Raw genomic sequence first — 19,177 nt, forward strand, 5'->3', positions numbered from 1 at the left:
CATTGTCCCCATTTGTTAGTCGCTTTGGATAAAAGCGTCTGCTAAATGACTAAATGTAAATGTAACACACACACACACACACACACACACACATATATATATATATAATAACAATAAAATATGATTTATTCTGAAGCCATATTCTTATCAGTTTTCTATCAGCTTATACATAAAAAAATGGCATCTCCCCCCAACCTCATTAATACGTCATCTTTCATTTCAAATTCTTTACATTTAATCTATAAATTCAATTATAATACTGGGATTATTGTTATCTCTGCGTTATCAAATTACATCATATACACTGAAAAAATACAATTGCACTGAATGATGTTATGATATGAAATTTATTCTGAAGCCATATCAAAACGCCAGTTGCCAGTATTCTATCAGCTGTTTTCCAAGCATATAAATGGCATGTTTTTTTATGTTCCAAATCTCCCAAATGACTAAATGTGGCTCATTCGCCATGCGTTATCTCGTTCAGAACCGGCTGTGATCAGTTACAGATTTAATTATCTGGGAATTATATTACAATGAGTATGGTTTATCAAATTCGTTATCAATGAAAATACCACCCACAATCCATTTTTGGGCACACTGAATCAAGGTGGCATCCGCTGTTGTTCAGACATTGAATTATCCTTACCATTGACTGTTGTGGAAAATCAAACATATTTAGGTGGTATTACACCGGTGCGAAATGATAGTGGAAATTATACTTTTTAAACTAAATCAAAACGCCGTAGGTGCCAGTAATGCGCGTTTAATAAGTGAGAGTTGTTCGTTCAAGCGAGTCGTTCAACGACACAAGTTGAATTGTCAAAAAAAGCAGGCGTTCAAACGGTTTCAGACCTTTTTCAGTCCATGTTTTTGAAATTCGTTCAGAACATGGAATCATTCAGCAATGAATCTTCTGGTTGCTGTGAGACGCGCTGTGGTTCCGCGTAAAATCTAAGTGACCTAATATTTTTGATGACCACCACACCAGTGAAGACAGGACCAAAGATCCCCACGGTGGAGCCGATGGAGTAGAGGACCACGAATAGCTGTGGTCCTTATTGTATTGTCTTAATTATTAACACACTGGGTTGTAGATCCACTTCAGTGGATCTGAAGGTCACAGAGGTGACGCAGACGGTGCTGCAATTGGTCCTACCATATTTGTTTTTGAAAAAAACTTTTAACCTAGGATTTCATTAATATGGACTGAAATTTGTTCATTGGTAGACAACATTTTGGCAAACCTCATACCAAGTTAAACAGGTCACAGTTAAGCTCTTCTGAGAGAACTTGTCAAAAACAGACAAACAGTTGAGTTTCAGTCCATGTTTTAATTACAGTTATAAGACCGATCATAAAGGAGACCAAATTACAAAATCCTGCATAACATATGAAACCATAAAATATTAAAACTAAACTATATAAAGAATGAGGACGATTCATGTGTTATTTTAAGGGTGGTCGTCCAGTGTCTGTCAAACAGAAGTGGGAGGAGTCATTAACTACACAACTTCTTCAAAGAGGACAAAATCACCAGGCTCAAGATACACAGGCTCATAAAATGTTAACGCAACCATAATGACATTTCAATGACACAAAGAAAATCACTCATTTCTAGTACATTAACAATTACCTGTTAGGACAACCGTATATAATTTGTCAAGCCAACTTTAAGAAACATTTTACAGTAAAGCCAAAACCATTTTTACATACAAGCTAATCAAAAGGCCTAAACGTGATGACTTGGCACCACCAAGTGGTGTCTAACTGCATGAAAGATAGTGTGAATACACAACCCCCTCCATTCCTGCAGCTTCAGTCAATACCCAACAGATAGCAGAACACCGGCAGCTGCGCAGGAACAGAGGGAAGACGGCTCAAAACAGTGCTTTTTAGAGCGGATGTAGCAACAAACGGGAAAGACGGATCTGGAGAGTTCAGAAGTTCATTTAGTTTGTAATCTCAGTCGCTGTCAAACTTAATGGAGTTGACTGAGGTGGAGATTGCACCGCCTCTATAACTGCCACGCTTCTTTTTGGTCTTCTCATGCCGGAAAGATTTGCCCTTGGTAAATTTAAGCACGTTGTTGGCTTTCTGGCCCCAGTCACCGTTGGCTCCCATCTGGAAGTGAAGACCAGAAGAGTCAAACCATTTAAAGCACTACACATGCAGAGTCAATGTTGGGCTAACATGCATTCACGTTTATTGTCTTACCTTTGCATCGAATGAATTGTTTGCCAGGCGGGGATCCAATTCAATTTCCTCGTCTCTTACTCTACGAAAAGGAGCATTGCTTTCCTTTATAAGTCACACAACAGAGAAACAGACAGAAAATGCATTTAAGACCAAGTGCATAAGCAAACAGTGTGGGCACTTATTTTTCCAGTAAGAGGGGGCGTGTCCATATGTATATTTGATGTGTCTGGCTTCCACTGTCATCCACTTCCAGCTATTTTTAGCTGTACACAACAGCTCATTTTGCTGTTTGATATTGCAAATGGCTGTTTTATTTTAATGTATTGTCTTAATTATAAACACAATGGGTTGTAGCAGCAACAATTATACAATCTTCTCCTTATGTCCCTACCGCAGCTAATGAAGCAGAAGTCTTGCATATTCACAGAAAACAGCTTGCTTCCGCATTGAAAAATAAGATGGATTTGAGTGTGGAGCTTCCTACTGCGGAATGAGGAATTCTTGCAAAATGCTTGTGGAATGAGGAAGAACTACAAACATATACATATATATATTGTATTGTATTGTTATATATATATATATATATATATATATATATATTATATATTTATATATATATATTTTTTTTTGTGTGTGTGCATGTATTACAATGCATCCGGAAAATATTCAGACCCCCTTCACTTTTTTTTAGTTTTGTTGCAGCCTGATACTACAATAGTTTAAATTATTTTTTCACCCTCCTTAATCTACACTCAGTACCCCATAATGAAAAAGTACAAATTTTAGAAATGTCTGTAAATTTATGAAAAAGAAAATTACTGAACTAGCCCCAAGTCTAAACACTTGGAAGCCTGTTTGTCCCAAAGGAGCACCTGAAGGACTCTCAGACTGCGAGGAACAAGATTCTCTGTGCTTTCACGTGTTTAGGCTTTCATTTAGCCACTCTCTGCCATAAAGATAGTTCTTCTGGATCTTTGTCCCATCTCCACACAGGATTTCTGGAGCTCCGTCAGAGTGACCATCAGGTTCTTGGTCACCTCTCTTACTAAGGCCCTTCTCCCCTGATTGCTCAGTCTGGCCGGGCGACTAGGTTTTGGAAGAGTCCTGGTTGTGCCAAACTTCTTCCACTTGAGGACACTGTGCTCCTGGGAAGCTTCAGTGCAGCAGAAATGGTTTTTGTAGCCATCCCCAGATCTGTGCCTAGCAGCAATCCTGTGTCTGAGCTCTGCAGGCAGTTCCTGTGACCTCATGTGGTTTTTACTCTGATGTGCATTGTCAGCAGTGAGGCCTTGCATAGAGAGGTGTGCGCCTTTCCAAATCATGTCCCATCAATTTATTATACAACAGGTGGATTCCAATCAAGGTGTAGAAACATCTCAGCAACGATCAAGAGAAATGTGAAGCAGCTGAGCTAAATTTCAAGAGCAAAGGGTCTGAATTCTTGGTAAATGTGACGTTTCAGTATTTTTATTTTTAATTAAATTAACAGACATTTCTAAAATTGTTTTCAATTTTTCATTATGGGGTACTGAGTGTAGATTAAGGAGAACAATATATACATAATTTGAACAATTGTAGTATCAGGATGCAACATAATATTGAAAAAATTGAAGTGGGGGGTCAGAACACTTTGTGAATGCACTGTATGTGCGTGTAGAGATTTTTCCCCCTCTATACCAGTTTAAAACTTGTCCACCAGAAAGCAAACCAATTCTGATTAAAGACTCAGATTAAACTGCTTGATTCATATGGATTACTTTTACAATGTCTTTATAAACCTTTCGAAGAGTCATGGAGACTTTCAATGGAGGGACAGTAATCACTTCAAATTCATTAAAAATATCTTCACTTGTGTTTTGAGAACGAACAAAAGTCTTGGGTTTGGAACAACATGATGAGTAAACAATTTCATTTTTAGGAGAACTAACCTTTTAACACTTAATGGATATGAAGCACCAGTGCAGCTTGCATCAAAGCAAGAATCACTGGATCAGAAAATACTAGCATACAGTTTTCAGTGTTATTTGTATGTCATATCTTGCCTGGAATTAGAATGGCCCACCTCCAGATTCCCAATTTGACCCTTGGGTGTGTTTGAATATGCACTGTACAAGAGCCAACATCAACACAAAACATGCTCACCATCACAGCCATTTACCTTCTGTTTGGTTCTGGGAAAAGTCTGAGGAGTGGAGGTGGTGATTTTGTTCTTGGGTGTTGTTTCTTCCTCTTTACCCTTTTTTTTGCTCTTTGTGCCTGCGATCAGAGAAGAGAACCGGAAAAACCAAATGTGAGTGGTTTACAAGAGGGCTAGATGGTTTAGAAGAAAGGTGATAAATATCAAGTTTTCCACTGATATGACAACATGACACTGTGCCCTAACCAGATGGAGCTGATCTGAGTGTGTGGACTTGACCTGCCACAAGCAATATGATGTTTGTTTGGATGGGGGGCTTTTATGGCTCCATTCCAAACTGAGCATCCTACATGAGCAGCAATTCAAATCATCATAGGTGTGCTGCTGATATTCCCTCCAAGACGGCAGACAAACCCAGAAGAATGCTGACTACAATTAATTCAATACCATAGTAGTATTGATAATATTTGCATGTGATGTGCATTTTTATGCTTATTAAAATATCACATTGTTAGCTTCGCAACATGCGACAGGTTTGCTTTTGTCACTGGTGGGGACATAAGAGCAGGATATTTCAGCTAACAGTTTGCTTTGTACATTCAGTTTAACAACATTAAAGTGAAATAACTCAGGACGCTGTTCAAAATCCTGCCGCACCACAGACCGCTACTCACGGTTTTCCATAAAATCACATTATATTTGTCCCAAATAATTGTTAATGAACATAACTTCATCCTAGGCTGGAAGACTGTGTATTGTGCATCTTTCAGCACAACGTTTCTTTCTGTCCGTATGCTTTATATAGAGAGCTAATAATAGCCATAGATTGCATTTTCTCTTTCTGTTTGCTGTTTTGTCTAACACTGTACCATCAAACTCATCGACGCAACTTTGTTAAGTCCTGAAGTGAACGTGTATTAACTGTTTTGGACTGCTGTCATGAACTGGGTGCAATGAGACTTGTCTTAGACGCAGCGCTGCGCTTCTTGTCCGGTCTGCGACTGCCTTATGTTCTTACTTTGCCCATGTATTAAATGTGCATCCTTGAAAGCATGCAGTTTGCAGAAATTTGACAGGTTTGATTGAGTGTTTACATAATGTTGAAAGCAATAAGAATTGGCCTGGGAACCAGTAACGCACAAAACACCTTGCTATCAGACATACTGGGTACTGCGAATACCGTTTGTTGTGACAGGAGTCTTGGTTGTCGCTGTCGTCTCCTCCTCTTCAGATGAAGAGTCCTCAGACGAGCTGCGGTCTGCTTTGGCCTTAGCAGCCTGTGCTTTTGTAGCAGGTGGTGTTTTGACTGCTGGTGTTTTAGGAGACTCCTCTTCATCAGAACTGCTGTCACTCGAGGATGAAGACTCTGCTGTCTTCTTAGCCGGCGTCTTCGCTGCTGAGGTGGGTGTTTTTGTTGCAGCAGCCTTTCCGTTGGTGACTGCAGGCTTGGCGGGAGTCTTCTTAGCCTCGGTCTCAGAGTCTGAGCTGTCGGATTCAGAGCTACTGCTCTCGGCTTTCTTTGCGCTAGCTGGAGTCACGGCCGGCTTAGCTGCTGCTGCTTTGGGTGTCACAGTAGTCTTTACTTTCTTCTCGTCTTCACTGGAGCGGTCCGAATCACTGCTGCTGGACTCAGCTGCGTTCTTACTGGCTGGAGCAGCTGGTTTGGAGGCAGGGCTCTTAGTAGGTTTAGCTGGGGTACCAGGTGTGGCAGCTGCTTTCTTTTGCGGTTCCTCATCTGAGGAGCTGTCCGAGTCTGAACTACTTTCAGCGGCTTTAGCGGACGGTTTAGCCACAGGTTTGGATGCCGGTGTGGTGGCGGCGGCTTTCTTTTGCGGTTCTTGCCGCTGGTTTACCGGTAGGTTTGGCTGGGGTAGCAGGTTTGGCTGGAGCAGGTTTGGCTGGAGCAGGTTTGGATACCGGTGTGCCGGCAGGTTTCTTTTGAGGTTCCCTGGAGCAGGTTTGGCTGGAGCAGGTTTGGCTGGAGCAGGTTTGGCTGGAGCAGGTTTGGCTGGAGCAGGTTTGGCTGGAGCAGGTTTGGCTGGGGTAGCAGGTTTGGATACCGGTGTGCCGGCAGGTTTCTTTTGAGGTTCCTCATCATCTGAAGAGCTGTCCGAGTCAGAGCTAGATTCGGCGGGCTTGGCTGCAGGTTTAGGAGCGCTCAAAGCCTTGGACTTGGCTGCTGGTTTCGCTGGGGCCTCATCTTCAGAGCTGTCTGAATCTGCGGGAGATAAAACAGATCTAAGCTAATATAATCTAAATAAACAGCACTCAAATGGTAACACTATTTCTCTAGATCTTTTAATTCACTGCCACATCCTTTCAGACCTGTATGACTTCAGATTTGTTTTTTTTCTAAATATTTCTAATTGTAAATGACCAAAAAAGAAAGCTTAAGGCTTCAGAAAAATTGGTATAGCCTTGTAATTTTCTTTGTATGGAGAAAGAGCATCATGAACATTCTTTAAAACATCTCCTTGTGCGCTCTATTTTCGACAATCATACATGTGAAGGACATGAAGGCAAGTAAGATTAAATGCAAAAGTTATGGACGTGATGACAACTGACCTGAACTTGAGGAATCCTCTTTCTTAGCAGGGGTCGTCTTTGGAGGAGCGGCTTTAGCAGGAGCAGCCTTGGCTGGGGTGGGTTTTGTGGCCGGTTTGTCTTCCTCAGACTCCGAGCTAGATGACGACGATTCTTTTGCTGTGGGCATGACTTTAGCTGGCATTTTCTTGGCTGGCGCAGGTTTAACTGGGACAGCTTTAGCTGCTGGTTTCTTGGCCTCCTCCTCCTCATCGTCCGAGTCTTCAGAGCTAGAAGATGAAGCCTCGTCTGCAGCAGGGGTGACTTTAGCAGGTGTAGATTTAGCAGATGCTGCTTTTGCAGGTGTAGATTTAGCAGATGCTGCTTTTGCAGGTGTAGATTTAGCAGATGCTGCTTTTGCAGGTGTAGATTTAGCAGATGCTGCTTTTGCAGGTGTAGATTTAGCAGATGCTGCTTTTGCAGGTGTGCTTTTGACAGCAGGCTTTGCTGCTTCATCCTCTGAGCTTGAAGAATCAGAACTTGAAGAGTCCTTTTTCTGAGCAGGAGCGACCTTTGTAGGTGCTTTCTTAGCTGGGGCTGCTTTAACTGGAGCAGTTTTAGCAGCTGGTTTCTTTGCTTCATCCTCTGAACTTGAATCTGAGAAGAAAGCAGTTTATTAGCACCTGAAATTAACTGAAAATTGAGTGTTTACTATTGTCATTCTGCATTATTGACGCACTGTTTTCCTAATTAATACTGCACAATTGCTTTGCCACAATCTGTATTGTTAAAAGCACTATTTAAAAAAAGGTGACTTGACACTTTCTGCAACATAAGTCTCCAAAAACAGCTATTTGTGGTGATGATCTGCAGAGAGGGCAGTACCAGAGCTGTCAGAACTGGATGAGTCCTTCTTAGCAGTAGCTTTGGGAGTCACAGTCTTAGCTGGAGCTGCTGGGAGACACACAACATAAAAAAAAAAAAAAAAAAAAAAAAAACTCTTTTAAAAAAAAAAAAAAAAAAAAAAAAAAAAAACAACACCTATATTTTGACATTTTCATGATTAATCAATCGACCAATCCCATTACAATTATATAATCTACATTTTATATTACACTTCGATTTTCATTCAAACCAGAAAAAAGTTGGATTACAGTAATGAGAATCACTAGTGATTATGAAAAACTAAGCATACAACATTTAGACTGGGAATACTACTGCTGTATTTTTTTTAAAATGTACTCAGGGTTTCACAATTTTATAAATTTATCACATGTAAAACTAATGTTTACATGCTTGTATAAAGCCCTCGAAAGAGTAACCTAAATTCATAAATAGACAGGATCTTCCAGAACAACAAGAGTACAATAGAGTAACTGTAGTATTGATTATTGTAGCTAAATTCAGGCCAATTTTTCTGCAAAGGGTTCTTAATTTAGGAATGTTAACATATGCAAGAAAAAATAAAAACACAAACAAACCCACAAGACTCAAGTTAATTATGGTGAAGGGCTAATTTAAAAATTTAATATTTTAGTTATGATTTTAGGGAAAACTTTATTTTGGGACCAAACATGCAAATTAACGTATGCTTTAATCTTTGTACAATATAGAGTGGGTATAGAAAAGAATCCCCCTTTAAAATAATCACATTTTGTTGCTCTGCAGACTGAAATGAAGATGGACACAGTTTGTTTTATCCAGCTGTATTTACTCAGCGCAACTTATAACATCTAAGTGAAAGATGTAACAGCAACATGTCAGAAAACAAAACAAAACAAAAAAAGATCAGCGAGTTGTAAAAAGGATCACCCCCTCCTAAAAATGTCTTGTCGCGAATCACCTTTTATTTTTTCTCACATGTTGGTGTTATATCTTTCACTTGGATGTTATAAGTTCTGCTCGGTAAATACAGCTGGATAAAACAAAAACTGTCAGAATTACATTTTTCATGTATTAATTTATTGATTGTGCTGAAACAATGCTTTTTTTACGGTCCTTATACAAATTTAGTCATAACATAGGACTCATTTTCTGTATTGAAAATATAATTTAAAGCTCATTGATGAAAATGTGTAAAATTGAATTCTATATTATATCTACACTCTTACCAGGAGCTTTGACTGGAGCACGAGCGGTCAGTGTTCCAGGGGGCGGGACGGCATTGAATTGTCCTGTAAACAGAGATCATCTTCAATTTCATGTTTGTCTCCACTTTTTCAGAAACTCACTTCTGCCTCAAGATTTCTTACCATGTTCAAATGAGGAATGCTTAGAACTTATACCCCCAACCCCAATTTTTTTTAAATAAACAGTTTAATTATGATGAGATCCCATGATCTGGGGAATAGAGCTTAATGACACACCCCTGGTGATAGCTGTCAGTATAAAGTCCAACATCACTGTACTGGAAGACTGATAGATGCCAGCAAGCCTCATTTCTTAATGCACCTTTAAGATCGACTAATGTGGGGGAAAATAGTAGTAATACCAGTCTTGGGTTTCTTAGTAGGAGGGGCATCTTCCTCATCTGAGGATGACTCCTCACTGCTGGACTCTGCAGGGGCTGCAGGTTTAGCTGGAGGGGTCTTCACTGGGACTGGTGCTTTTACTGCTGTCTGTGATAAAGCAAACAAATTCACTGATTTTTTTTTTTGTATTCTGAAAATAATAATCAGGCTCTATTATGGTTACAATTTTCAGGAATTTTTTTAATAAAAAATAAATTATTAGACATCCTTTTTGCATGTTAAAATGTCATTTAACCATTAAAACAGAACACAGTAACATAAAACTGAAAACAAAGAATTTTCAAAAAAAAAGAAAAAAAAAAAGATTTCTGAATAGGGTTGGGAACCGGTTCTGTTTTTTGAAAAGAACCGGAACCGTATTTCAAAGTTTCATGTTTTAAGTTTCAGTTCCGAAAACGGTTCTGGTGCAACACGTGACCAAGCGCTGTGAGCAGCTTTGCGCTGGTGTTCTGACGGTGTTCACACTGTTTCCAATGATGCACACCTTCCCAGGACTGTATGCGCACTCACGCCTTTGATAACTGTGTTCGTCGTTTTGTCTGACTGTACATGTACCAGCCGCGCACGTTAGATTATTTAGTGTACAGGTCATTTCAAGATGATACAACAAAATGATAGAAAATATTTATTTTCATGCATTTTAAATGTTTAAAAATGTGGAAACCACTCATTGCATCACAGCATCTCCTGACTGCATTATTATTTGTAAAATAGGGGCTTTATGGAGTGTGTGTATACTTGGTTATAAGTATAAAAGTTTATATTTCATTAATTTAGGGAAATGAACAAGTGTCTTAGCCCTCAAGGGACTATTTGGCCAACCAGCTTATTCCTGCTTGAAAAGCAAAATGTTATTGATAGTGTAAAAAAAAAAAATCAACTTTGAAGCACATGCTGATTGATGGACTAGCATTACTCAACATTACTTACTACCTTCCAGCAACATTCAACATTAAAAAAAAGTAAAAATAGAAAAAAAAAAAAAAAAAAAGTTCATTTAAATGGAATCGGAAAATTTGTATACCATATACATGTTGACTTTTGACATAGCCAACCTTTAAATTAAGTTGACAGTAAGTAATAAACAGTATCGAGCATTGAGTAGTTGAGTATTGTGCATTTTTCCTTACCAATATTTTTTTTTTAATAGCTGTTTAATGATTTTAATAGAATCAGAACCGTTAGGCAGAACCAGAAAATTTCTAATGATTCCCAGCCCTATTTCTGAAGCAGACTTAAGTTAATGTACCTTAACTGGACCCTCATCCTCAGATTCACTAGAGCTGTCCTCGCTGCTGCTACTGTCCTGTTTCTTCTGAGCTGCAGACACTGGAGTGGACGCCGGTTTGGGGGTCCCTGCCACAGGCTTGGCCTTTGCTCCTGGAGACCACAAATCACCGCTTTGAAAATGTAACTTACTTTAAGCAATTACACCTGAAGTAGTACACAGACGTTGTGATTGAGAATAAGAACCCGCGCTTGGGCTCACCTTTAGCTGGAGCTTTGGCCGGCTCCTCGTCAGAGTCTGACTCCTCACTGCTGGAACTGGGGTCTTTCTTCCTGGCCGGTGCTGCAGGTTTCACAGCGGCAGGCTTCTGTGCAACAAATTAACAAGATCCAGATTCAGGAAGAGGCATCCTAGCACAGACATGCCACACACGCTCACTTGAACAGCATGCGGCTTCCTGACCTTCGCTGCTGTTTTAGCCTGAGCTTCATCCTCCGAGTCGCTGGAGTCTTCAGAGCTGCTGCTCTTTTTAGCAGCTACAGCCGCTGGCTTCTTTGGAGCAGGAGCTTTCGCTGTTAAATGCATAATAACATTTAGTTAAATACTTAATATTTAAGTTGCATACTTAATACAGTGTTGAAACACTTTTTTTTTTTTTTTTAAGAAATCAATACTTTTATTCAGGAAAGATGCGTTTAAGAACAGTTTCAGCATTGATATTATGAAATGCTTCTTGAGCACTACATCAGCATATTACAATGATTTCTGAAAGAACCTGTGACACTGAAGACTGGAGTAATGATGCTGAAAATACAGCTTTGCCATCACAGGAATAAACTATACTTTCAAATAAAAAAAGTTATCTTAAACTGTAAAAATACATTGCAATTTTACAGGATTTATTGTATTTTTAAGCAAGTAAATGCAACCTCAGTGCACAAAAAACAGCTCTGCACCTTGTACGACTTTCTTGGCAGGTGCTGCAGCTTCTTCTTCACTGCTGGAGTCCTCACTACTTGAGCTCACCGCATCTTTCTTTGCTTTCTTGGCTGATGGGCCGTTGACCGCCGAAGGGCCGCTGGTGACTGCTTTACGCTTTTTGGTTTCTGGGGACTTGAGAGGGCAAATAATAGACATTACAAGCCATCGGTGGAAGTGAGGACAAAACTACAGGTACTCCCGGACCGAGAGTGACCTACAGCTGCCATACAAACAGAACTAAGACACAGCTTGTACATACTTCACCCAAAAATTGAAGATGTCCAAGAGATTGTCCTCATTCTGGTCTTGAGGTTTCTAATGAGATGAAACAGATACAATTATAAAATATAATATAAATAATACAAAAACAAAAAATAAAAATAAAAAAAACAAAAAAAAAAAAAAAGTACAATTAGTAGTAGAAAACCCAACTTTAATGGCAGAGACACTGAATCAAGACTTCTGTGGCTGGATAACAGGTGTGTGAATCATGTGTGTGTGTGTTAAATGTACATTTTCTTTCTTTTTTGAGTACCATTGGCCTTAAGCGCTCCTTTTCCACTTTTTTTGTTGTCTGTTTTGTTGTATAACGTTAAAATTCTTAATATAAAGACAACAGACAGCGCTCAACCAGTTGAAAAAAAAGTCTCTCTTAAAAGAATCATGATTATAATTAAGTATAAATGAATATAATTAATTTTGTACGGACAAGAACGCGTTAAAGGTGTAAGAAAAACAAGCTGTAATGACACAGATCTAAATCGCACTGAAACCGGCAGAAATTGAACGCATTTAAACACACTCGATAGCGCAGCTCATAAACACGTGTTCCGCACAAACGGCGTGTTAAATCCCACGCGTGTGCACTACTCCAGACACGCTACAGGACTACACCTCCCGCGCGCGCGAGGGGGCTGAGAAACATGCAGAAACACTCTTACCACTTTAGCCTGCTTTAAAAACTCTTTCGCGGCTTTTGCGAACTTGTTTTCCACGAGGAACGAGTACACATGCTGGAAGAGATCGCTGGGCACCGTACCGTCCTGCGCCATCTTCGTTGCTCGTGTGGAGGAGGAGCGCGATTGGCTTTTTCACGTCACATGGAGCAGCTGAAAAAGGCGCACAGTAAGTGCGTCACACTGCTTACGCGATCGCATTACGTAGATTCTAAATACAAACAACAAAACAAACCTACTTGTTTTTTTTTTTTTAAACTGTTGCATATGCCTATAAATGGTGCTTTGCATGTAATGTCACCTTTTTGCACATAAGGTTGATATTATATGTATTTGTATCTTTGGTACCTTGGCATTAATTAAAAAAAAAAAAATTTTTTTTTGAAATTTTGAAATAGTTTTTAAAAATGTATTTTTATCTCTTTAGTTTTTCATCCTCAATAAATATAAAGCAAGGAGAACGACTTTAATTGGTAATGAATTTAATTTGGACAGATGTATAAATTAACATCTTAACCTCATGGTTTATTATTATTTTTATTTTTTTCTCTTTAGTTTTTCTTATTTTTCCATTGTTATATTTCTTACCAATCATCGTTATTTTTGTTCTTATACACTTTAACACCTTTCCTATATTTTATAAAAACACTTAAACACATTAATACAATCTCTTATATTTTATACAAAATCATAATAAAAAAAATAATAATAACAATAATAATAAAAAAAAAAATAATAATAAACCCTTTCTTACTATAAATACTTTAAAACAAGGATTAACCTTTCAACCAGATCAATACACCACCATTTATAAAAAAATACCCTCAGGTATAAAAATGTTACTAAGATGTTCCCTTTCTTACTCTAAAATCTCACGCTGTCCTTCCTTCATTATATGTTGGTGATATTGAAATAGAGAGCAAACTTTGCGATACCAAATACATGAAACAAATCATCATCCAGTCAAGCTACCCCTGTCAAATATTAAGAAATAAATTAGATCATACATTTGATAAAAATACTCTTAAATAAATTTCTACATTTAAATTTAATTTAGAAAAAGTACCTTGTCATATATGTAAAAAAAACACACTTTAAAATACTAAATCACATTTATCCTTCCAATAAATTTCTACATTTAAATTTAATTTAGAAAAAGTACCTTGTCATATATGTAAACATCTCGTTGAAGATACAGTACAAATATTTTTTACATGTAATCTGTGTCAGTTCTTTTGGAAAGCTGGTTGCTGATGGTTTCACTCTCACCTTACAAATAATGTACAGAATAACCAAAGAGTGCCCTGGTTTGTACAGTTTGATTAATAATATTATATTATTAGCTTAATACGTTATACATAAATGTAGATGTTTTAAATCTCCTCGTTTGTTTATTGTTTTAGAAATGATCTAAAATATTTCTCAGATGCCCTCAGTAAAATGAAAAATCAAAAGGCACTGAAAACTGTTTAATTTGTTTGTATTATATAATTTACTGTAATTATATTTTCTTTATATTATTATTTAATTTTATGTTTTATTATGTTACTTGCAATGTTATATGTTTTGTCTGGAATTAATATTGTTCTACTGTGTTGAGCCTTCCATGCCATATTCTTTTTTATTTATTTTTTTGTGTGTTAACTAATGCTATATTATTGGATTCAGATTTTTTACTTAATAATAATAATAAAAAATAAATAAAATAAAATAAAATAAACACGGTTATACACATTAAAGTTGTTTATTTGCTGCCTGTTTTGCAAGTAAAAAGATCAATGCTACATAAAAAAAATTATTGAACCCGCTATATATTAGTACTTGTTATTTCGAATATATATATATATGTATATATGTATATATATATATATATATTATATATATATATATATATTATGTATATATATATATATATATAATATATATATATATATATGTATATGTATATATATATGTATATATTATATATATATATATATATATATATATATATATATACATATATATATATTATATATGTATATATATTATATCTATATATATATATATATATATATATATATATATATATATATACACACACATACACACACACACACACATACATATGGAGCAGTTTATTACATCTTCAGATTTTTTCCTACGTTTTCATTTGTTTTGTATGTTGTGTAATCTCCTTAATTTTATTTGGAGGCCCACACTGATCAAAAATATAGTTTGGTATCGATTCAAAGGTCATCGTGGGGTATCAGTATAACGCTCCCGTGCTGTAGGTGGAGCACTACATCCACCTCCACGTGTGTCTCCACAGAATCTCCTTGAAGAAGACACGCATGTGACAGCTTCCACCGAGAGCCGTTTATTTCTGATAAACTCCGTGGGCCCTCGGTTCCAACAGCATCGGAGGATGCCGCGGTACGAGCTGTGTGTGATCCTGAAGGCGATGCAGAGGCCGGAGACCGCGGCGGTGCTGCGGCGCACGGTGGAGACGCTGCTCGAGCGCGGCGCAGTGGTCAGGAGTCTGGAGAGCCTCGGCGAGCGCAGGCTGCCCTACAAGATCTCCAAACACGACTCTCGCCACACGCACGGCGGATACTTCTCCGTCGACTTCCGCGCCTCGCCGAAGATCGTCAGCGAGCTGCTGGATCACCTCGAGCGGGACATCGACGTGCTGCGCCCGACGCTCTTAAAGAAAGACCCCGAGCTCTCCCAGACGCACTGCTGCGGAGCACAAGCTGAGGAAGCAAAGAGCGCCGCTTCCAGATAGATGTGAGAATCCCAGCGTTTCCCGGATCTGGGTTACTTTGATAATGTGATTAAAACAATGGGTAAAATGTTCAAAATGAAGTCTTATTTGGAGTTAATGTGATGAACTACACCTATCCCAGCACACCTGTGTGAACATGAGGGGACCTGAGTTCAAACATAACTGTATGTTCATTACAACTCGTTAATGGCACAATATGTAAGAATTTTTTATTATTATTATTATTAAAATATCCAAAAACCACTAGAACAGTGTTATGTTTTGCTGACTTGTGTCCTTACGTTTTCCCAAATGTTTTGAGAGATGTTTAAATCCAAACAATTAAAAAAATTTAAACAGACACACTCACCGTGTCACCTTCCAACCACCCAATAACCCCACAACCCCCCGATTTCCTTTTTAGAAAACAAGAAAACACCAAAAAAAACAAAGACACTTTAATATGTTGTGCGTTTTAATAATAGACCTGTGATGACCGCACAGAGTAGCATTATAACAGAACTTTCAAACGTATGTTTATTAAGATACATTTAATTAAATTCATTCATTACACAAAGACTAATATATTTCAAATGTTTATTTCTTTTAATTTTGGTGATTATAACTGACAACTAAGGAAAATCCCAAATTCAGTATCTCAGAAAAGTAGAATATTGCTTAAGACCAATACAAAGAAAGGATTTTTAGAAATCTTGCCCAACTGAAAAGTATGAACATGAAAAGTATGAGCATGTACAGCACTCAATACTTCGTTGGGGCTCCTTTTGCCTGAATTACTGCAGCAGTGCGGCGTGGCATGGAGTTGATCAGTCTGTGGCACTGCTCAGATGTTATGAGAGTCCAGGTTGCTCTGATAGTGGCCTTCAGCTCTTCTGCATTCTTGGGTCTGGCATTTCGCATCTTCCTCTTCACAGTACCCCATAGATTTTCTATATAGATTTTAAGGTCAGGCGAGTTTGCTGGCCAATTAAGAACAGGGATACCATGGTTCTTAAACCAGGTACTAGAAGCTTTGGCACTGTGTGCAGGTGCTAAGTCCTGTTGGAAAATGAAATCTGCATCTCCATAAAGTTGGTCAGCAGCAGGAAGCATTAAGTGCTCTAAAACTTCCTGATATACGGCTGTGTTGACCTTGGACCTCAGAAAACACAGTGGACCAACACCAGCAGATGACATGGCACCCTAAACCACTGACTGTGGAAACTTTACACGAGACCTCAAGCAACGTGGATTGTGTGCCTCTCCTCTCTTCCTCCAGACTCTGGGACCCCTGATTTCCAAAGGAAATGCAAAATTTACTTTTCATCAGAGAACATAACCTGTTTGACCACTCAGCAGCAGTCCAGTCCTTTTGTCTTTAGCCCAGGCGAGACGCTTCTGACACTGTCTGTTGTTCAAGAGTGGCTTGACACAAGGAATGCGACAGCTGAAACCCATGTCTTACATACGTCTGTGCATAGTGGTTCTTGAAGCACTGACTCCAGCTGCAGTCCACTCTTTGTGAATCTCCCCCACATTTTTGAATGGGTTTTTGTTTCACAATCCTCTCCAGGGTGCGGTTATCCCTATTGCTTGTACACTTTTTTTCTACCACAGTTTTTCCTTCCCTTCGCCTCTCTATTAATGTGCTTGGACACAGAGCTCTGTGAACAGCCAGCCTCTTTTGCAATGACCTTTTGTGTCTTGCCCTCCTTGTGCAAGGTGTCAGTGGTAGTCTTTTGGACAACTGTCAAGTCAGCAGTCTTCCCCATGATTGTGTAGCCTACAGAAATAGACTGTGAGACCATTTAAAGGCCTTTGCAGGTGTTTTGAGTTAATTAGCTGATTAGAGTGTGGCACCAGGTGTCTTCAATATTTAACCTTTTCACAATATTCTAATTTTCTGAGATACTGAATTTGGGATTTCCCTTAGTTGTCAGTTATAATCATCAAAATTAAAAGAAATAAACATTTGAAATATATCAGTCTGTGTGTAATGAATGAATATAATATACAAGTTTCACTTTTTGAATGGAATTAGTGATTTGTTTCCTAATTTGTTATGAATATGCGCCCTCTAGCGGCGAAAAAATACATATTGTGCCTTTAAGTCGTTGCAAAAATTAGGTTCTAGCATTGTTTATTTTCAGGTGCTGCTTTGATAGGCAATGAAATCTGCGCTGAGGGTAGGGTTGCCACCTTCAGCGAGGCAAAATAAGGGACACCCATTCCAGACAGATTAATATTGTTATTTTACAAATTATTAAAAATACCCATTTATTACACAACTACAAAAAATACCCTTATTTAACAAATCATCATTATTAACATTAATATAATTAATAATAATAATTATTATTACCCAGTTTTAATAAAATTCATTTGTTCAAATTAGGGCTACATTTATCTGTCCCATTTTTAACTAAATAATTTAGCATTTTTAACAACTTTTTAAAATGCCAAACTGTATATGACATTTTTTATTTATTATGTATATATGTATGATTAATATAAATTATAAATTAATAAATAGGGTCTAAAATTAATTATAATCTATTAATGCATCTGTCTAATAATGTCTAAAAATATAATAATTATGTCTACCAAGCTCTGATAATGTATGGAATATTATATTAACATACTATCCAAATTTTAATAAAACAATAGGCCTATACCTTGAAGCACAGATTTCTCTGTCAATTTAAAGGTATGGTTCACCCCAAAATTAAAATTCTGTCATAATTGATCCAGGTTGTTCTAAACCTGCATAAAGTTCTTCTGTTGAACACAAAAGAAGATATTTTGAAGAAAGTAATTGGTGATCAGAAACTCTTTGGTTGCCCCCATTCTTCAAAGTATATTCTTTTATGTTCAACAGAAGAAAGAAATTATTAATAAAGTTCGTAAACGATGACACATTTTTGGGTGAACTATGCCTTTAAGTACAGTCCACCGTGAGCAACTGAATGATTCTCTGCAAACTGCGCGTTCATCATTAGTTACTGATAACTTTCCCATTCAGCCCTACATCTGGAGAGTCTTCAAAGGGCAGATGCGAGCTCCTGTTTTAAACCGCGCAGGTTTGTTTACCGCATGCTGTGCTCATGCGAAAGGACTAGGACTGTGAAGATGGAATAATCTGCTGGCTTATGTGAATGGAGTTTTGCTACAAGATGAGCTAGTAGATGTCATCATCCTTTTTATAGTTTATGCATTTACGTTACCTAATTATGTGATGTGTGTTTCCACAAAGAACATATGACCTCTTTGCAGGATCAGCATTTTTGGAGTATTTAATTTCAATAACAAATTCTACTTCAATAATTACATGCTCATAAATAAATAACATAAAAACAAAGTTGTTTATCTCAGTCTATGACAGTTATACTGTTCCACAAAAGCAACTTGCAAATAAAAAAAATACATTGAAGTGTTGTAGCAGAAAGCTGTACCTTAATTGATTTATCTTCAGGAAATCAGGACACTGCTGTTCTCACAACTAGAGTTCATTGTATGCAAGGCTTAAACATTTATTTTTAGAGAACCTAAAATAAACAGTCACCAGAGAAAAGATAAAACATGTCAGTTTACACATAAAAAGTGTTTAATCAATTCAAAGCCAAATTAAACAAGAATTAACAATACAAAGGTGTTTTTTTTCTCAGTCTTGTATCATGACATTCTGGATTTTATTGTAAATAAAATATTGTTTCTTGTAGAGTGATTTTATTCATTATCTTATAGAGATGTTGGCCTTGACTAATGGCATCAGAGATTAAGGAGGGAGGGGGGTTGTATTTTAAGAGTTTTTATTATTATTATTATTATTATTATTATTGTTTATCTTATAAGAATCCCTTATTTTAGTAGGTTAAA

At 37.6% G+C, this 19,177-nt stretch overlaps 2 protein-coding genes across 2 annotated transcripts; one reads left to right on the top strand and one right to left on the bottom strand.

The window, feature by feature from the left end:
* Window positions 1-1,314: 1,314 nt before the first annotated feature.
* LOC109062169 (nucleolar and coiled-body phosphoprotein 1) lies at window positions 1,315-12,698 on the bottom strand. Its single transcript, XM_042768429.1, is given in 16 exon segments — window positions 1,315-2,124; window positions 2,218-2,301; window positions 4,358-4,455; window positions 5,517-6,187; window positions 6,189-6,319; window positions 6,322-6,554; window positions 6,902-7,516; window positions 7,745-7,813; window positions 8,971-9,033; window positions 9,351-9,477; window positions 10,640-10,770; window positions 10,880-10,985; window positions 11,081-11,190; window positions 11,575-11,732; window positions 11,859-11,914; window positions 12,541-12,698. Coding segments are annotated over 16 exon segments (2,922 nt in total). The 5' UTR covers window positions 12,652-12,698; the 3' UTR covers window positions 1,315-1,965.
* Window positions 12,699-14,851: 2,153 nt separating this feature from the next.
* On the top strand, window positions 14,852-19,019 carry LOC109062226 (28S ribosomal protein S6, mitochondrial-like). Its single transcript, XM_042768430.1, has 2 exons — window positions 14,852-15,324; window positions 18,421-19,019. The coding sequence occupies exon 1, from the start codon at window positions 14,963-14,965 to the stop codon at window positions 15,320-15,322; it is 360 nt and encodes a 119-aa protein (XP_042624364.1). The 5' UTR covers window positions 14,852-14,962; the 3' UTR covers window positions 15,323-15,324; window positions 18,421-19,019.
* The last annotated feature ends 158 nt before the right edge of the window (window positions 19,020-19,177 follow it).

This window comes from Cyprinus carpio, chromosome A13, assembly GCF_018340385.1.
Source record: "Cyprinus carpio isolate SPL01 chromosome A13, ASM1834038v1, whole genome shotgun sequence".
NCBI classification, from domain to species: Eukaryota; Metazoa; Chordata; class Actinopteri; order Cypriniformes; family Cyprinidae; genus Cyprinus; species Cyprinus carpio.

Excerpts from the sequence above, each read along its gene's own strand:
- LOC109062226 (XM_042768430.1), top strand. The coding sequence starts at position 14,963 with ATGCCGCGGTACGAGCTGTGTGTGATCCTGAAGGCGATGCAGAGGCCG.